The sequence below is a fragment of the Epinephelus lanceolatus genome, chromosome 10 (genome assembly GCF_041903045.1).
Source record: "Epinephelus lanceolatus isolate andai-2023 chromosome 10, ASM4190304v1, whole genome shotgun sequence".
Taxonomy (NCBI): Eukaryota; Metazoa; Chordata; class Actinopteri; order Perciformes; family Serranidae; genus Epinephelus; species Epinephelus lanceolatus.
The window spans coordinates 1,011-20,624 of NC_135743.1; the positions used below are offsets into that span (position 1 = coordinate 1,011).

At 42.0% G+C, this 19,614-nt stretch overlaps 1 protein-coding gene across 2 annotated transcripts in view; it reads left to right on the forward strand.

Moving 5' to 3' along the window:
- Window positions 1-401: 401 nt before the first annotated feature.
- Window positions 402-19,614, forward strand: part of smarcc1a (SWI/SNF related BAF chromatin remodeling complex subunit C1a) — a 41,180-nt gene continuing 21,967 nt past the window's right edge. The window contains exons 1-12 of one of the 2 annotated variants that reach the window (XM_033639697.2): window positions 402-649; window positions 4,417-4,536; window positions 4,674-4,759; window positions 4,873-4,954; window positions 5,248-5,340; window positions 5,427-5,496; window positions 5,652-5,721; window positions 6,136-6,211; window positions 7,463-7,588; window positions 14,867-14,985; window positions 15,927-16,057; window positions 19,475-19,534. In XM_033639697.2, the coding sequence (XP_033495588.1) occupies window positions 464-649; window positions 4,417-4,536; window positions 4,674-4,759; window positions 4,873-4,954; window positions 5,248-5,340; window positions 5,427-5,496; window positions 5,652-5,721; window positions 6,136-6,211; window positions 7,463-7,588; window positions 14,867-14,985; window positions 15,927-16,057; window positions 19,475-19,534 (1,219 nt within the window). In that variant the 5' untranslated portion in view covers window positions 402-463. The remainder of the gene's footprint in view (window positions 650-4,416; window positions 4,537-4,673; window positions 4,760-4,872; window positions 4,955-5,247; window positions 5,341-5,426; window positions 5,497-5,651; window positions 5,722-6,135; window positions 6,212-7,462; window positions 7,589-14,866; window positions 14,986-15,926; window positions 16,058-19,474; window positions 19,535-19,614) is intronic. The other variant, XM_078171236.1, reaches the window with a different exon arrangement.

A 19,614-nucleotide genomic window follows, 5' to 3' on the forward strand; every position in this document is an offset into this window, starting at 1 on the left:
TGTTAGGTGTGATGAGTAAGGTAACACGAGAGCTTCCTAACAGGTACGGCTTTGATCAGTGGATATAATGTAACTTGGGATGTACGCCAAACGCTGGCTCCATTATGCAGCAGATCCAGCTGTGCCGCCGTCATCAGAAAAGGACGTCACTTTACGTGACGCTTCAGAGTAAGGCCGTCTCATGTCTCTTATCAGCAATCCTCGCTCCTCACTCCTAACTCCTGACTCCTTGCATGTTTTCCTAAGTGGGAGGGACTAAACGGTTAGGTAAGGTGGCTAGGTTAGGTGGTTAGCAGTAAATTTAAGGGACTTGGGACGTACCCACATTATAGAGACGATTGACTACATTTCCCAGTCCTAAAGTGCTCGAGACTCGCGAGATTTAAATTGCAACACGTCTGCGCATGCGCAATATCATTGGAAAACTTGCACGGTGAAAGAAAGACAACGAACAAAACACACAATGGCGACGGCGGCGACAACGGCAGGCGGAACGGGATCGGGCGGACCGGCCACCGGCCCGGTAAGCAGCGGGACCGCAGTGGGACGGAAGAAAGACGGTGGTCCGTCCACGAAGTTCTGGGAAAGTTCAGAAACGATATCTCAGCTGGAGACGGTGCGGCAGTGGATCGGAAAGCACTACAAGAAGGTGAGCTAACGGGAGTTAGCGGGCTAACGGCAGTTAGCTGCAGTGCTTCGGCCCGCCGCCTCCCGCTGGCACAATAGAGCTAACAGTTATCACAGCTAAATGCTTGTGTTAGCACACAAAACGTAAATGTTAACGGCTACAGACAAACCTTAAGAGGTTTATACCAACGTTACGTTTTATTAGAGTCACGGGTGACGCTCGTGTTCGTGTTAGCATAGCATTAATCAAACTCTAACTTTTCTTTAGCCAAACTATTAACGCTAGCTCACCGTTAGCAGGCTAACTGCTCATTCAGCGCCGTTATTAATCACGTTACCGGATTGGAAATGTTTACAAACAAACGGAAGTTTCATGCATTATCTGGTACTGATTAAGTTTTATTCATGTTTTTTACTTTATACAAAGTTTCAGTGAAACTCAGTAATGTGCCAAAGGCCCGACGCGCTAACTATGGTGTTCGTCACGGGACAACCGAAACACTTTACCTGATTTAACTGATCAAATAAAACCAAACATGATTTTAATCACCCGGAAATTACACGGTGCTCATTTGATAAACATGTCGTCACCGCATGGACAGGCACATTTTAATTACAGTCGCAGTTTAATAAACAGTCTCAAAATAATGTTTACTGCTGAGGAGTCTCAGGTGATGACGTCATCACAGCAGGTCAGACTTGGACACACAAACACCCCTGTGTCCTCCTGTCTGTCTGACTCCTGTCCGTCTCCTCCTGTCTCCTTTCTGTCAGACCCACAGACAGATTTCCGCCGGTTGGTGCACCAACACCAACTTTTTATCTGTAACTAAAGTGAAGGTGTTTCAAGAGCAGACATAGCTGTCGTCCTTGTTAAAAAATAGAACAGACCTGATATTAGCCTGTGTCCTTTATACTTCGACTCGCCCTATTTCCTGCAGATGTGTTATTCTTACAGCTGTGAATACATTATGGATGCAACGGTACAGGTAGCCTACCTCGATTTTTGAGCCACGGTTTTGGTTCGGTTTCAGTACGTGTTTTGTGCATAAAGAGAACAATTTCTTTTCCCCAAAATTATCTCTTTATTTTAGTTGACTTTGCACTTGACATGTTGCTGTGTTGTGCTACAGCCTATTCAAGTGCTGGAATTTGTTATGTGACAATGTCTGAACGCAACACAGGATCCACTCCATAGACTGTATGTTCAGTGCCGTCCTGCGGGTCCTACGAACTCGGTTATAATTGTCGGCCATGAAAATGCAACCCGGGTTGCGCTCTTCTGTGCTTGTGTGTGTGTGTGTGTGTGTGTGTGTGTGTGTGTGTGTGTGTGTGTCTGTCTGTCTGTCTGTCTGTCTGTGCACGCACACGTGTTGGTGTGCGCATCGCTGCTGAACTCTGCCATGCGTGACACAGAGAGCAGAGGAGGATTGTGAACGTGCGACCATGTACAGACAGGAACGACATGCCATTCTGTAAATAAGATAAATAACATAAGGCTATTTCGTTTGTTTAAAGGGATAGTGCACCCAAAAATGAAAATTTAGCCATTATCTACTCACCCATATACCGAGGGAGGCTCTGGTGAAGTTTTAGAGTCCTCACAACACTTACGGAAATCCGAGGGAGAAGTGGCTAGCAGCAAACTGCACACCTAATGGCTGACGGCGCCCCAGATTAAAATGTCCAGGAACACAGAATTAAAACCACAAAATATCTCCATACTGCTCATCCGTAGTGATCCAAGTGTCCTGAAGCCCCGACATAAAAAGTTGTTTGGAAAAACGTCATTTGAACTCTGTTTTTTGCCTCATTGTAGCCTGTAGCTCTGACTGCCTCTGTGTACACTGCGCTGACGTGTGTGCACTTGCGTGCGAGACCAGCGAAAGCACGCAAACTCACATGAAGGCGGTGCCAATGTCTCACGGTCTCGCACAGACAGTGAAATGTCTGTTAACTATTTTTACTCCCTCGTCGTTTTATTCAACAGCGGAACCGAAATGATCACACACCGGACATTTAAATGAAGCCGGTGCTTCTTCAAACTTCTGTCTCTCCACTCCTCTGCTTGCGCTTGCCATGGCTCTCTGTTTGTTTTTCCCGCTTCTGTTCTGTGTGAGGCGAGCGTCACTTTCCCCGGCTCCAGTTAAAACAGTGTGAGGGGGTGAGTGGGCGGAGCCACAACAGTGATTGGACATTAACTCATGGGGAGGCCTTTTCTGTATATATATATATATATATATATATATATATATATATATATATATATATATATATATATATGTGTGTGTGTGTGTGTATATATGTAACGATTCATTGATGCTTTAGAGGCCACTGTGTACATAGATAATTTTAGTATCGTGACAACCCTAATATATATATATATATATGTATATATATATATATATATATTAGGGTTGTCACGATACTAAAATATATATATGTATATATGTATGTGTATATATATTTTTATATATATATATATATATATATATATATATATATAAGCGTGTGTGTGTCTGTGTGTGTCTGTATATATATTAGGGTTGTCACGATACTAAAATTTCAAACTCAATATCGATACCAAGGAAAATATTCAATACTCGATACCATTTTCGATACAGCAGCAAAAAATTAAGAGGCATGTCATTTTTTAAATAAAGATCAGAACAGTAACATCAATGATATCAACAAAAAATCCCCCAAAATAAATAACAACCAGAAACAAGATATGTCCATACAAATGTATTTATCTACAGCCCTGTTTATTTTCTGTGCTTCTGGTGAATTGGCACCATATTTTCGTTGCTGATCAAATGGATTTGGTAGTTTAGGCTCAGGATGCTCCTGTTTCTACCTCACTATGTGATCAGAGAACCAGGGGTTACGGGAGAAATCACGTTTTTTCAACTTCAATCTGTGACTTTACAGTTAACATAACATTGTCTATTAATGTTACAGATGGGCATGACTGATAAAGTTTTCTGCTTAGCTCCCACATTAACGTTAGAAGTTATATTTTAGTTTGATGCTGGCGACACCAGCTGCTCAGCTGCTATTGAGGAGAGGAGCGGTACCTGCCGTCTGCAGCGTGCTGTGTTCACTAAATATAAATTTTCCTTGATAATTTTTGACCAAAACTGGCTGCTCTGATCCTCCTGCAGCCACACTGGCCATTGTACTGCAACAGAAATGTGTGCATGCATGCACAGCGACGACAACAAGCCGGGTTGCAGCGAGGGCTCTGTGCCTGCCAGACGCTGCCTGCACAGCGTGTGATCGTTGGACCCATCGCACGCACCCAACAGGCGCTGAGGTGGCGTGCACTGTTAGTATCAATACTTTTGTAAATTAGTACAAATTTACAAAAGTATCCAGTATAGTGTATATATATATATAATATATATATATATATATAATATATATATATATATATATATATATATATATATATATATATATATATAACATCAGGAGTGGGTCGTGACCTGAAGGGTGGAGAACATGAACATTAGGTGGAGGATGTCTGCTGCAACCTGTTATTGACTCTGACCTTTGACCTCTTGTGCAGCAGCAGATTAGACTCAGACCGAATGAAAGTGATAAATTGATCGACCCTCAGACAGTCTGACTGATCACAGTATATTTACTGATTTATTGATGGTCTGTGATCCCTCAGAGGTGTTAGTTGTTATTGCTGATCAGCTTTCAACTCCATGTGAGAATCAGTGCTCTTGCAGCTGTGTGCGTGTGTGTGTTACTGACGGTGTTGTCTCTTACTGGTCCCAGTACGTCCAGAACGACTCCCCCTCCAGTAAGTCTCTGGCGGGTCTGGTGGTCCAGCTGCTGCAGTTCCAGGAGGACGCGTTTGGACGTAGAGTCAATAATCCAGCTCTGACCAAACTTCCTGTGAGCACATGATTTTAGGTTTCTATAGAAACCACAGATGTTTGTGTTCTGTGGCTTTAATAAATAAATATTAACATTATTAAATATTATTGTTTCTTTATAATAAAGGTTATGTCATCACTTTCTTGTGTTCTCAGGCAAAGTGTTTCCTGGACTTTAAAGCGGGTGGAGCTCTTTGTCACATCCTAGGGTCAGTCTATAAGTTTAAGAGCGAGCAGGGCTGGTGAGTTGACCTTTAGCCCTCAGTGGTCCTGAGATGTAAACATGAAATGTACTATCTGAGCTGCTGCAGCCTCATCTCACTGTATGTCTTATTATTGTTTATACAACACGCAGGCGAAGATTTGACCTGCAGAATCCATCCCGCATGGACAGGAACGTGGAAATGTTCTTGAACGTGGAGAAGAACTTGGTCCAGGTACGACTCAGACTGCCTCAGTTCACATGTGTTGATTAGTGAAATAAACTTTATTGTGCACATGCTCAAAGACAAACACAAAGTTTTTAAAACTACAGCTTTAGTTTATTAGACAGAAACTCACTGTTTTATCTTACGAACATAAATTTGTACTTGATTTAACCTTTATGTTTTAATGTTCCTGATGTTTTCAGCTATAACTGAGCTGACTCACACATGAAACACACATGATTACACACTGATAATGAAACACTGTCTGTGGTTCTAACGTCATGTTTTTCTGTAACTTGTAGAATAACTGTCTGACTCGACCCACTGTGTTTCTGTCGCCGGACATGGAGCAGAAACAATCCAGTAAGCTCAAAGACATCATCAAGAGGCACCAGGTGAGTCCTGACTCTGTCCAATAAAAGGTTCTGTCTCATAGCACCTGTCTCTGTCTTACTGTTGTTGTCCTCTCTGTCTCGTCCAGGGCTCCATCACTGATGACAAGTCCAAAGCCACCCACCACATTTATCCGTCTCCACCCCAACAGGAAGAAGGTTCTGTCTCTAAACCCAAACTTTGATTCATTTAAGAAACACAAACTATAAATCCAGTGAGAAGAAAGAAGGAAGTGACATCAGATGTGATGATACACGTGATGTCAGATTTAGATCTCATCTAATCATATTTGGTTTTTGTGTTTGTGCTGCAGACGAGTGGCTTCGTCCAGTCATGAGGAAAGACAAACAGGTGTTGGTGCACTGGGGTTTGTCTCCAGACAGGTAAGCTCATAAACCTGATCTATGACCAACCAGCTCTGGACATCTGGTCACATTTATAACATCCTACATGGAAGACATTTTAAAATGATTACAACTAGAACAACTACAAGGAGGAAAAGGGGGAGGCCAGACAGTGTCGTATACAATTAAAAAAAAATTATTTCAGTCTCAGTTTGATTTCAGCAGTGAAAACATTACATCAAATCTAACATTTTGTTCCATATCAAAAAGATTTTTTTTTTTAATCATCCAGATTTTTACAGTCCTGTTTTTTCTTGTTTAAAAACTTTTATATGAACCTGTTTAATACATTTTTATTCGTATTTTAGTAATAACCTGATATGATAATTATTTTCATACCTAATAAAATGTTTAAATTGTTGTTCTGACCCACTTTTGTTTTTGTTTTGTCAGCTATGATACCTGGGTGTCAGCCAGTGAGGTGGACGGTGATGTGGAGGAGCCACCAAGCACTGACAGACCATGGAAGGTGAGCGACATCTTTAACCTCTAACATACTTTGGTTTTCTTAAAGAAAAAATGTTTGGAGTGAATAAGCTGTCAGTTTGATTGATTTGGTATGAATTATGATCTTTTAACCACGCTGCCTGCGGCTGCTGCTGATGCTTCTGTAATATAAGGACTTATTCAATATGTTAAGGTTAACGCTACGTCTGTAAAATAAGGACTTGTTCAACATGTTAAGGTTCACGCTGCGCCTGTAAAATAAGGACTTATTAAACACGTTAACATTAACACTGCGTCTGTAAAATAAGGACTTATTAAACACGTTAACGTTAACACTGCGTTTGTAAAATAAGGACTTATTCTACACATTAAGGTCAATGCTGCGTCTGTAAAATAAGGACTTATTAAACATGTTAACGTTAACACTGCGTTTGTAAAATAAGGACTTATTCTACACATTAAGGTCAATGCTGCGTCTGTAATATAAGGACTTATTCAACACGTTAAGAAAAATGCTGCGCCTGTAAAATAAGGATTTATTCAACATCTTAAGGTCAGCGCTGCATCTGTAATATAAGGACTTATTCAACACGTTAAGAAAAATGCTGCGCCTGTAAAATAAGGATTTATTCAACATGTTAAGGTTAACACTGCGTCTGTAAAATAAGGACTTATTCAACATGTTAAGGTTAACACTGTGTCTGTAAAATAAGGACTTATTCAAGCCATTAAGGTTAACGCTGCGCCTGTAAAATAAGGACTTATTCAACACGTTAAGGTTAACGCTGCGTCTGTAAAATAAGGACTTATTCAAGCTGTTAAGAAAAACGCTGCGCCTGTAAAATAAGGATTTATTCAACATGTTAAGCTTAACACTGCGTCTGTAAAATAAGGACTTATTCAACATGTTAAGGTTAACACTGCGTCTGTAAAATAAAGACTTATTCAACACGTTAAGGTCAACACTGCGTCTGTAATACAAGGACTTCTTCAACACGTTAAGATCAACACTGCATCTGTAAAATAAGGACTTATTCAACATGTTATGGTCAACACTGCACCTGTAAAATAAGGACTTATTCAACATGTTAAGGTTAACACTGCGTCTGTAAAATAAGGACATTTTGTAGAGATTGAAATCGTTTTGTATTTCTAACTCTGACGGCTGCTGTGAGATCTAAACCTCATCCCTGTCAGTGTTAAACGATGAGAAGAGATTGGGGCGGCGGTGTGAAGGGAGGATTCAAAGATTAATAAATCATCTCCCACTCAGGTTCACGCCAGGTGGGTTTTAGACACTGATGCTTTCAATGAGTGGATGAACGAAGAAGACTACGAGGTGGACGAGAACAAGAAGCCCGTCAGCGTCCGACAGAGGATTTTTCCCAAAGAAGAGGAGGTAGATATTTGTTTCCTGATGTTAGTTTGAATGTAGCACAGAAGACACAGACATGAACAGACTGCTCACACACTCTTCATCAGATACATGAATAGACTGCTCACACTTCATCGATACATCAACATCAAACTGAGTGCTGGTTTGTGTAGACGTGTGTGTATGTGTGTGTGTGTGTGTGTGTGTGTGTGTGTGTTTTCTCTGTAATTGTGTGTGTTGTTGCATATGTCTGTGGATGGCGTGTCATCCTCCTCTGTCTGGCCCATCCTTTCCAACCTTTTCTCACTCTTTGTCTCCTTCGGATGTTTCTCAGGGTTTCTGTCCAATTTTGGAAAATTATTAATTTCCAGGATTTAAAATCAAACTAGAGCTGGTGAATACAGAGGGATTAGTAACTACACATGAATGTCATATGGAAGACTTTAGAGATGAAAATACTCTGTTTTGGTCACTGACTCCTCGTGACGACCCTCACAGTTTCTGCTAACATGAAGTCGACTGGCCAATCACGTTTCCACATAATCTCAACCAATCAAAAGCTGCTTTGATTCAGAGGAAACAGCAGTGATCGAAACAAAGTACATGCTAGGTGAGGATCAGTCAGCTAAAGATAACATACGACAGATTAATCTTTCACCATAACAAACCAAGGGCTGCAGGGATGAGTTAACATGTTAGCACTTACTGTCGCCCCCCCCCCCCCCCCCCCAGCACAAGCTGGGACGTTCACCTTTTGTTTTGTTTTCACTACAACTACTACGTCTGGGACTACTGCAACTACTACGACTACTGCATCTACTACGTCTATGACTACTGCAACTACTACGTCTGGGACTACTGCAACTACTACGACTACTGCATCTACTACGTCTATGACTACTGCAACTACTACGACAACTACTACGACTACTGCAACTACTACGTCTACAACCACCACGCATTTTATGGTTCTGCGTTGAATCGGCGTGTAGGTTACAGCATAGGCTCTATGGCGACGTGGAGCCTACGCCGTAGCCTGACGTGCACCTCCCCAGAATTGTAACTACGTGTCACGGTCACGCAGACCTCCTGTCTGTCGCTGTATAGTGACACCGTTTCCCTCAGTGGAAATGAAGCTTGTATTTACTTGTATTTCATAGATAAACAATAAATTGTGAAGACAGTAAAGCCTCCACTAAAATAGCATTTTAAGTCTTGTGTGTGATTTATCCTTCAGGGATTTATACTTAGGGATTTATCCAGGTCTCTCATGAGAAGAGGAAATCTCCGCTCGGTGCTAAGCTAATTTAAACAATGCAAAATGCCCTAGACTGGCGCTAATAACATTAGCATTTTGCATTTGTGTAAAAAAACATGTTTAGTATAAGACAGTTGTTTTGTCAGTTAACTTTGTGAGTTGTAATGGAACCAAACTGTGTGCTGTTACCTTTGTTAAATGTTACCGTTGTCCCTGGTTTTATGACAAGATGAAAAGATTGCTAGCTGCTAGGCTAATTTATACAATGTAAAATGCCATAGGCTTGTGCTAATGACGTTAGCAAGTTATATTTGTGGGGAAAATGTGTCCGGATTAACACAAGTGTTTGTCAATGCTGCGAGTTATAGTGAAGCCAATTTGTGTACTTGTGTTTGAAATTGTCTCTATTAAGCCATGTTTAATGTGTGTTTTGGGTGTGTTTTGAATCAACTGAACTTTACAGCACTTCACAGAAACCTCCGCCACCAACCGTTTTGGAGATGTAACTGCAGAGTGACACAGACACACCACCACAGAAGTAAAAATGCTCACAACGGCATAGGCGATGTGCTTAGGCTACGTGCATAGGGTCTACGCACAACCATAAAGGGGCGGGTTAGGGTGGGTTAGGGATTAGGGGCGGCAGTAACTAGGGTTGGGTCGGTTCTCGGTAATACCAATTCTTGGGCAGAACGTAGGCGGAGCGGACTCTGTGGAGGTCTGCCCGGTAAAAGCGGACGTCCGCAAGCTCTGTGTGTGCAAAGCACGACCGTGCGGACTCCGCTCCGCGCACCTGTGTCACACAAGACTGCTCAGCATGTATTTTTCACATCATGGGGATTTTTCACAGACATTTTTACAGGAAACTACAATGCGGAAGTGCGCTCGACTCCGCTTATAGTACGCCTGAGTCTGTGAGCACCTGTGTCTGCCTCTTCGCCAAGCGCACAGCGAGCAGGAGAGAGAGGGGGGTGGGGGTGGGGCGGGGACTGAGCTAGGGGGTGCGAGTGCGCATGCGCCGAGGCCTCTACTGTAGCCTGGAGTTTGTTTAATAGTGACGGGGAGTCAATAATGGCGGACAATTTAGTCTCGAAGAAATCAAAGAATGCGCCACTATGGCAACACTTCGGCTTTGAGCCAGACGAAAGAGGCAACCCTTGTTTGCACTGATTGAGTAAGCTGCAAAATTTATTTGTAAGGAATAAAAGAAACAACGTGTTACTGTCACTCTGTTGTCCTATTGTCATTTTTTATTTTAAATGAGTCAATTGTGTCCCCAAGTGGCGAAAATACAGTATTACCAACTTGAGGCGGTTTTTCACAAAAACCGGACCGTTTTTTTTTTTTTTTTTTCTCCTCATACCGACCCAACCCTAGCAGTAGCTCAGTCCATAGGGACTTGGGTTGGGAACCGAAGGGTCGCCGGTTCAAGTCCCTGTCCGGAACAAATACGGAGCGTGGACTGGTGGCTGGAGAGGTGCCAGTTCACCTCCTGGGCACTGCCGGGGTGCCCTTGAGCAAGGCACTGAACCCCCCCAACTGCTCGGGGCACCTGACCAAGGCAGCCCCCTCACTCTGACACCTCTCCACTTTGTGCATGTGTAGGTCCTGTTTGTGCATGTGTGTGTATTTCGGACCGGTGTGTTAATGGCAACGGAGTGAAAAAATTGAATTTCCCCTCGGGGATTAATGAAGTATATAAAATTAAATTTAAATTAAAATTAAATGCCCTTTACTGCAAGTAGTTGCAACGACTACAACTACCACGTCTACGTCTTACTGCAACTACTACGTCTACATCTTACTGCAACTACTACAATTACTGCAACTACTATGACTACGACAACTGCAACTACTACAACTATTGCAGCTACTACATCTACGACTACTGCAACTACTACATCTACGACTACTGAAACTACTACATCTACAACTACTACGTCACTACTAACCCAACTGTGAATTTATACGCTTTTCTTTCCTAAACAGACGGTTGCTAACAAGTGTCTAATGTATTTACAGACTGGTTGCGATTTAAATCGTGAATCGGATTTGTTGTGAAAAAATCTGAGAAATTTTTTTTTTTTTTTTTTTTTTTGGACCATATCGCCCAGACCTGTGTCAATCAATCAATCAATTTTATTTATAAAGCCCAATATCACAAATCACAATTTGCCTCACAGGGCTTTACAGCATACGACATCCCTCTGTCCTTAGGACCCTCACAGCTGATCAGGAAAAACTCCCCAAAAAACTCTTTAACGGGGAAAAAAAATGGTAGAAACCTCAGGAAGAGCAACTGAGGAAGTATCCCTCTTCCAGGACGGACAGACATGCAATAGATGTCGTACAGAACAGATCAATATCATAAATTAGCAGTAATCCACATGACACAATGAGACAGAGAGAGAGACAGAGACAGAGAGAGATGCAGGACAGACGGTAATAACAGTAGCTTACCACAACATTAATGAAAGTAATAATATTATAATTATGATTACGGCTATTGTGGTACAATATGTTGAAAGTATATATTAATATCTGATAGTATACATATGTGCCAATAATCGTGTATAATAACAGTACAAGTGTGACTAATGATGGCAGCAGCAGCAGCAGCAGGAGGCATCTGGCAGGACCACGGCAGCAGCACAACCACACACGTCACACTGTCCAGGCACCGCTGTGATATGAGTTAATCTGAGAGACAGTGGAGCACAAAGGCTCCGGAGAAGAAGCCGAGTTAGTGACATGCAGTACAGCCGAGTTAGTGACATGCAGTAACAGGACATGAGTGTTAGCAAAGGAGAGAGAGAGAGAGAGCGAGAGAGAGAGAGAGAGAAGGAGAGAAGGTGCCGGGTGTATTATAGGGGGTACCCCGGCAGACTAGGCCTAAGTCAGCCTAACTAGGGGCTGGTATAAGGCAAGCCTGAGCCAGCCCTAACTATAAGCTTTATCAAAGAGGAAAGTCTTAAGTCTAGTCTTAAATGTGGAGACGGTGTCTGCCTCCCGGACCGTAACAGGAAGATGATTCCACAGGAGAGGAGCCTGATAGCTGAAGGCTCTGGCTCCTGATCTACTTTTGGAGACTTCAGGGACCACGAGTAACCCTGTGTTCTCAGAGCGCAGTGTTCTGGTGGGATAATATGGCACTATGAGCTCTCTAAGATATGATGGAGCTTGACCATTTAGAGCTTTATAAGTTAACAGTAGGATTTTAAATTCAATTCTGGATTTTACAGGGAGCCAGTGCAGAGAAGCTAAAACAGGAGAAATGTGTTCTCGCCTCTTAGTTCCTGTTAGTACACGTGCTGAGTTTTTAAACACTTAGTAGAGCTACCTGGTAATAGAGCGTTACAGTAATCCAGCCTTGAGGTAACAAAAGTGTGGACCAATTTTTCTGCATCTTTTCGGGTCAGGATAGGCCTAATTTTCGCAATATTACGCAGATGAAAAAATGCAGTCCGTGAGGTTTGTTTTAAATGAGAATTAAAAGACAAAGCTTGATCAAATGTTACTCCGAGGTTTCTTACGGCAGTGCTAGAGGCCAGAGCAATGCCATCTAGAGAAACTATGTCATCAGATAAAGAGTCTCTGAGTTGTTTGGGGCCAAGAACAATAACTTCAGTTTTGTCTGAATTTAACATCAGGAAATTGGTGCTCATCCAGGTTTTGATGTCTTTAAGGCAATTATGAAGTTTAGTTAATTGATTGCTTTCTTCTGGCTTCATCGATAAATACAACTGAGTATCATCCGCATACAATGGAAATTTACAGAGTGATTTCTAATTATGTTAACTAAAGGAAGCATATATAGAGTAAATAGGATTGGTCCGAGCACAGAACCTTGCAGAACTCCAAAACAAACTTTAGTACGCAAGGATGATTCATTATGAACGTGAACAAACTGAAAATGATCAGATAAATAAGATTTAAACCAGCTTAGTGCAGAACATTTTAGGCCAATTACATGTTCCAGTCTCTGCAGTAGAATTTGATGGTCAGTAGTGTCAAACGCCGCACCAAGATCTAATAAAACATGTACAGAAACAAGTCCTTTGTCTGAAGCAATCAGAAGGTTATTTGTAATTTTAACTAGTGCTGTCTCAGTGCACAGTGATGCACTCTAAATCCTGACTGAAATTCCTCAAATAAATTATTATCATGGAGAAAATCACACAGCTGGTCTGCGACTACTTTCTCAAGGATCTTTGACAGAAAGGGAAGATTAGATATTGGTCGATAGTTGGCTAACACCTCTGGATCCAGGGTGGGCTCTTTTAGTAGAGGTTTAATTACAGCTACCTTAAAAGACTGTGGTACATAGCCTGTTAATAAGGATATATTGATCATATCTAATATATGAGTGTTAACTAAAGGAAAGACCTCCTTAAGTAGCCTAGTTGGGATGGGGTCTAAGAGACACGTTGATGATTTAGATGAAGAAATCACTGCGGTCAGTTCTTGAAGAGAAATTGGGGAGAAGCAATCTAAATATATATTAGGTCTTACAGCTGTGTTTGAGGTTAGATAGGTACTATCTGAGGACAGGAGGTCATGAATTTTGCTTCTAATAGTTAGAATTTTGTCATTAAAAAAGCTCATAAAATCATTACTGCTAAGGGCTAAAGGAATACAAGGCTCAATAGAGCTTTGACTCTGAGTCAGCCTGGCTACAGTGCTGAAAAGAAACCTGGGGTTGTTCTTATTGTCTTCTATTAATGCTGAGTAATAGTTTGGTTTGGCATTGCGGAGGCCCCTCTTATACGTTTTGAGACTGTCTGCCCAGACTAAACGAGATTCTTCCAGTTTAGTTAATCGCCAATTCCTTTCAAATTTTTGCAATATTTGTTTTAACTTACGGGTTTGAGAGTTACACCAAGGAGCAAACTTTCTTTGCTTTGTTAACTTCTTTTTAAGAGGAGCTATGGAGTCGAGTGTTGTTCGCAGCGAGCCTACGGCGCTATCGACAAGATGATCACTTCGGGAGAGTTTGAAGTCAGTATGGGAAACCTCTGTTACTAAAGAACATGGTATTAAATTTAACAACAATGGAATGGTTATCAATTTCAGTTCCATATGTCAGAACAAGATCAAGGGTATGGTTAAAACAGTGAGTGGGTTCATGTACACCCTGACTGAAGCCAATGGAGTCTAATAATGAGATAAACGCAGTAGCCAGGGAGTCATTATCAACGTCAACATGAATGTTAAAATCGCCTACAATAATAACTTTATCTGATTTAAGAACTAAACTAACCCTAACCCTAACCATATCAGAATTCAGATACAAACTCAGAATACGGGCCAGGAGCACGGTACACTATAACAAATAAAAGTGGCTGCGAGGTTTTCCAGGTCAGTGTAGTTTGTTTACAGCCTGGTTGTGGCGGTGACGTTAAGTCATTTGACCATGGTGTAGTTTGTTTACGGCCTGGTTGTGGTGGTAACGTTGAGTCATGTGACAGTGGTGTAGTTTGTTTACAGCCTGGTTGTGGCAGTGGCGTTAAGTCATGTGACCATGGTGTAGTTCGCTTACCACTTGGTTGTGGCGGACACACTAAGTCATATGACCGTGGTGTAGTTTGTTTACGGCCTGGTTGTGGCGGTAACATTGAGTCATGTGATCGTGGTGTAGTTTGTTCACGGCCTGGTTGTGGCGTTAACATTGAGTCATGTGACCGTGGTGTCGATGACGTTGGGTTATGTGACCTTGGTCTAGTTTGTGGTGTTCATTAGTGAAGATCATCTGACTGATCATAAATACTAGCTACTTTACTACTTTAACAGACAAACATCGTCCCTGTAGCTCTGTATTTTGAATTAAACGACAGGAAACAGGAACCCTGCTTGTCTCCTCCACCACCACAGCACCCCCCCCCCCCCCCCCCCCACCCCCACCCCCACCCCCACCCCCCCGCCGCCGTTGTTCTCCCACCACTCCCCCTCCTTGTGTGTGAAACCGATCCATCCTCTCATTCTGCCGCTCTTTCTCTCATCCTCCATCCCTCGCTCCCTGCGCTGCACGGCGTTTGTCTGATCAGTCTTCCCGTACACCCGATCGCAAGGAGCGCAAGGCCAACTCTGCGGGGAAGAAGAGGAGGCGCTCACCCTCACCGCCCAGCACTCCTGCTGAGTCCCGCAAGAAGGGAGGAAAGAAGGGGTAAGGATGCCACTTTCTCATCTTCTCTTTTATATTCAGATGTAGAGCCAAGATTTAAAGGCTGAATATTTGTCTTTTACAACTTGGTCTGTGAATGATGAGGGATAAAAGCCAAACTCAAACAGATACTGTGTTACTTCCTGTCCTGAACACACCGTTTCCTCCTCAGATTGTACCTGATAGACAAAAAGGTCACCAGTGTGTAAGCAGCTCTGATACTCAACTTATGGTTCGTGGGCCAAATCTGGCTCATGACAGGGGGCCAGGTCTCCCAGCACATTCTAACTCACTCAACATAAACTGATTCAACTGAAACTTTTTCTCATGTAAATATGGTGATAAATATTACGATATCAAAATACAGCTGGTTTATCAAACAGGGGCCGATCAAGGGGCCCCAAATATCCTAAAATACTACAAGCACCCCTGCATACACCTTACCTGTGCAAGACTGCTGCAACTGGCCCCTGATCTCCTGTCCTGTCACTTATGTGGCCCCTGGTCTCCTGTCCTATCACTAACGTGGCCCCTGGTCTCCTGTCCTGTCACTAACGTGGCACCTGGTCTCCTGTCCTGTCACTAATGTGGCCCCTGGTCTCCTGTCCTATCACTAATGTGGCCCCTGGTCTCCTGTCCTGTCACTAACGTGGCCCCTGGTCTCCTGCCCTGTCACTAACGTGGTACCTGGTCTCCTGTCCTGTCACTAACATGGCCCCTGGTCTCCTGCCCTGTCACTAACGTGGCACCTGGTCTCCTGTCCTGTCACTAACGTGGCACCTGGTCTCCTGTCCTGTCACTAATGTGGCCCCCGGTCTCCTGTCCTGTCACTAATGTGGCCCCTACTAATAACACTGACTTGTTATGGTCTGTACAGCTGAATGTCTGAGACACGTCCACTTCCTATGTCGTCTCACTGACTGTGACTCTGTGTTTGGTGTCAGGAACCCGGGGCCTCACTGGAAGCGTCGGGGCCACAGAGGCGAAGAGGAGGACACGGAGGAGGACATGACCAAGGACATGGACGACTCTTCAGCTGGTGCCAGCATTGAGGAGGGCAGCATGTCTAAGAATGGTACGTGCCGGGGGAGGGGCTAAGATGGACTCTTCCTAATTGTCAGCCTGATCACGCTCAAGGTGACATCATCCCATCTTTACATCATTCTGGCAAACAGTGACATCATCCCATCTTTACATCATTCTGGCAAACAGTCCAAAACTCAGATTGATTTAAATATAATTAAGTTGACGGAGAGGAGGAGACATGAGAAGGAGGAGGAGGAGGAGACATGAGGAAGAGGAGGAGGAGACATGAGGAAGAACCTTTGTAACAGTAACAATGATAAGTTGTTAATGTGACATCGAGCTGCAGCCAACATATATTTGTCATATATTTATTGTATATGTATCATGAATATATTATCATATATTTTTTATATATTAATCATATATTCTAGGGCTGCATGATAACTTTTCTTTTAAACCGATACCGATAACACACACACACACACACACACACTTATGTATGTATATATATATATATATATATATATATATACATATATATATATGTGTGTGTGTGTATATGTATATATATATATATATCATGACATCAATACTATAAACAAAACCAAAACAGTTTTGACCCTTTAAATGAAGAGATATTTATTTTATCCAATGAAAAAATATTGGCAAGCATCTCAAACATTTTTGAAAAGATATCAAACAAAAAAACATTTGATATCTCAAATGAACATCAATTTAAATAAGGTGCATTACTTACTGATATAATAATAAAGGCCCCTTGAACTGATGCAAATACATGCATCGGGATTACAAACTGAAAAAGTTCATTCCAGAAGTTCAAAAAAATAACTACATATAGAAAATGATTGCACTGAACAAGTTAGATTCAAACATTTCTATGTAAACACAGTCTGAAAATGTGCGTTCTTAAACAAAAATAATAATGCACTGACACAAGTTAGATTTGTCTATGTAAACAAATTAATAAAGTGCATTCCTCAATAACAATAAAAAATACTGACAAGTTAGACTTGATTATGTAAACAAACTGGAAAAAGTGCATTTCATAGTAAAAAAAAAAATAAGTTGAAAGGATTTTGGCTTATTGTTCCATTCAAATGAATACTTTTTCACTAAGGTAAATGAGGTTCAGTTCTTTTATCTCATATTAGAAGAGAGAGACAGCAGTGAGTGAGTGAGTGTGCACGTCTGTGTGTGTGTGTCAGAGAGAGTGTGTCTGTCTGTGTGTGTGTGAGAGAGAGAGAGACAAAAAGAGAGAGGGTTCTGACCTGATATCGCACCGTATTCTCAACACTCAAACTTTTGGTTCCTTAATGACTTACAGGGGAACTATTTATCTAGCCTTGTACCTCTTGATGGATCAGGGCAAGATTTTTTTTTAATGAAAAGCAGTGTCTCTGCCTTTTCGCATGCAAGTCTGTTTCTTTCCTCGGTCATCACGTGTCTAGCAGCAGAAAACAAGCGCTTGCTCGTTCACAGCAAGTTGTAAAGAGTGGGCCATGAAGCCGAGGCTTGCAACACCGCACTCATTCATTGTCTTTTCCAGATTACGCGCATTATCTCGTAAGACAACATGCACCATCTCCTTCTTAATATTCCACTGCTGTGGCATAGCTTCAAAAGTCCGGTGAATCATTGTACCTGTGTGTGAGCCAGGCAGCTCCTGGGACTGCAACACCGCTCTGTATAGTTGAAAGTCTGTATTTAACCACTGCGCGGTCAGACTCATCATGCTTACAGGGCTGACATCAAAAGTCCATATATCCATGGTGAAGTTTATGTCTTTCACGTTGTTATCAGTCAAAGTGTGAATACATTTAGAGATCGCATCATACTTAGCTGGAAGGCACACATCAGAAAAGTAGCGGCGACTCTGCATTGTAAACCGTGGCTCCAAGTGATTAATCAAACGAGAAAAGCCTCTGTCCTCAACGAGGGTGAAGGGCTGGTCATCAAGCGCCATCATTTCCATGATTAAATCTTCAATAGCCTTAGTCCGTGGGTCATTTCTGGCAAATTTCTTTTACTTTTTCGAAAGCCTCGCCGATGTGTGTAAGTCCCAGTGGCTTCTTTGCGGCTGGCTTTAAGTTGCTAGCGTCTTTAGCAGCCCCGGCGTCCTCATATGCTTTCAATACTCCGTTGAAGCAATGGTTATGTTTCAGGTGACTGATCATGTTTGAAGTATTGAAGCTTGTGCTACTTTCCCTTCCTCGTGGAACTCGCTTGGAAAATTTGTTACAAATAACCAGCAAGCTGTCTTGTTCGGAAACTTTGAGAAGAAGTCTCACACAATCGACGCCATCTTCTCTGTTTTCAAACATAAACATGCTGACGCTGTGCTGCATGCTCGTTGTGCTGCATTCACGGTGTGACGGAAATTCCCTGTTCCCACGTTTGCTAGTCGTTCTTTCTGCCTTTTTAAGTTCATGTTTCTATTGTTTATGTGTAACGTGGAAAAATATTGTGGATATCAATTCAAGTCAGCAACTACCAAAATTATGACCGAGTTAACGAGTTGTTTTTCCGACATAAGGGGGTATTCTTGAATTTTCCCAGTCAGAAAGAGTTTTTCTGATTATGCCGACGTCACTTGAACGCAGCATATACTGCAGACCATTCAGGTGTCATAGTGGGAGCGGGCACTGCCGTGCTGACAAAATTATATATGTTATCGGGGCTATTCGTCGTGATATTGGACTTATCGGAATGACGTAATAATTTCCTGTTATCGTGCACCCTTAATATATTCATTATATATTTATCATATATTCATTATATATTTATCATACATTTCTTAAATATATCAGCCAACATATTAAATTCATACATTTACATGGTAATTATTAGTGAACCTGATCGGAGGCCGTCTCCGTCTGAACAACAACATTCTGTTTCATCTGATTTTTAAAGGTGTGCAGATTTTTTTTCTTTTGACTCTTGTTGTTTTTACTCTTGTTGTTTTTATCTGAGTGATGAACCCTATTCATTCATGCGTTCATTTCATGTATTTATTATAAAATTAATCTGTGGTGTGCTCTCTGTCTGGTATTGTCTGGGTGGTTCCTACACACTGAACATCCACACAGTTCAGAAGAAGATCCTCAGATTGTCCCACCGACACTGACCATCAGAAAGCAGCCTGTGTTTGATTTTATTAACAATCAGAGGTTCTCTTTAAAGATTATCATTAAAACACACACAGTCCTGACTGAAGAGGATCTCTGTAGACCAGGTCCCATCTGGTTTGTCCCTCTTATACAGAAACCTCCTCCCCCATCACAGTCTGTGTTCCACAATCCTACTAACAAAACACAGTGACAGTTAATACCTCCACCCGCGGCAGAATGCAGCCATCAGTACCCCGGTGCGCTGTCTCTGTTAAAATTATATTTATAATCTTATTTTTTTCAGCAGCCGACTTTTTAAATCTTTGTTCTGTTGACAGCAACTTCAAAGAAAGACAGTGAGAACACTCCAGTCAAGGGAGGGAATGTGGCCGACCTGGGTATGTATCAATAACTCATCTGTTCATTGACGGATCGATGACACTGATCAATTCCTACATCATTTATATTGATCGATTCC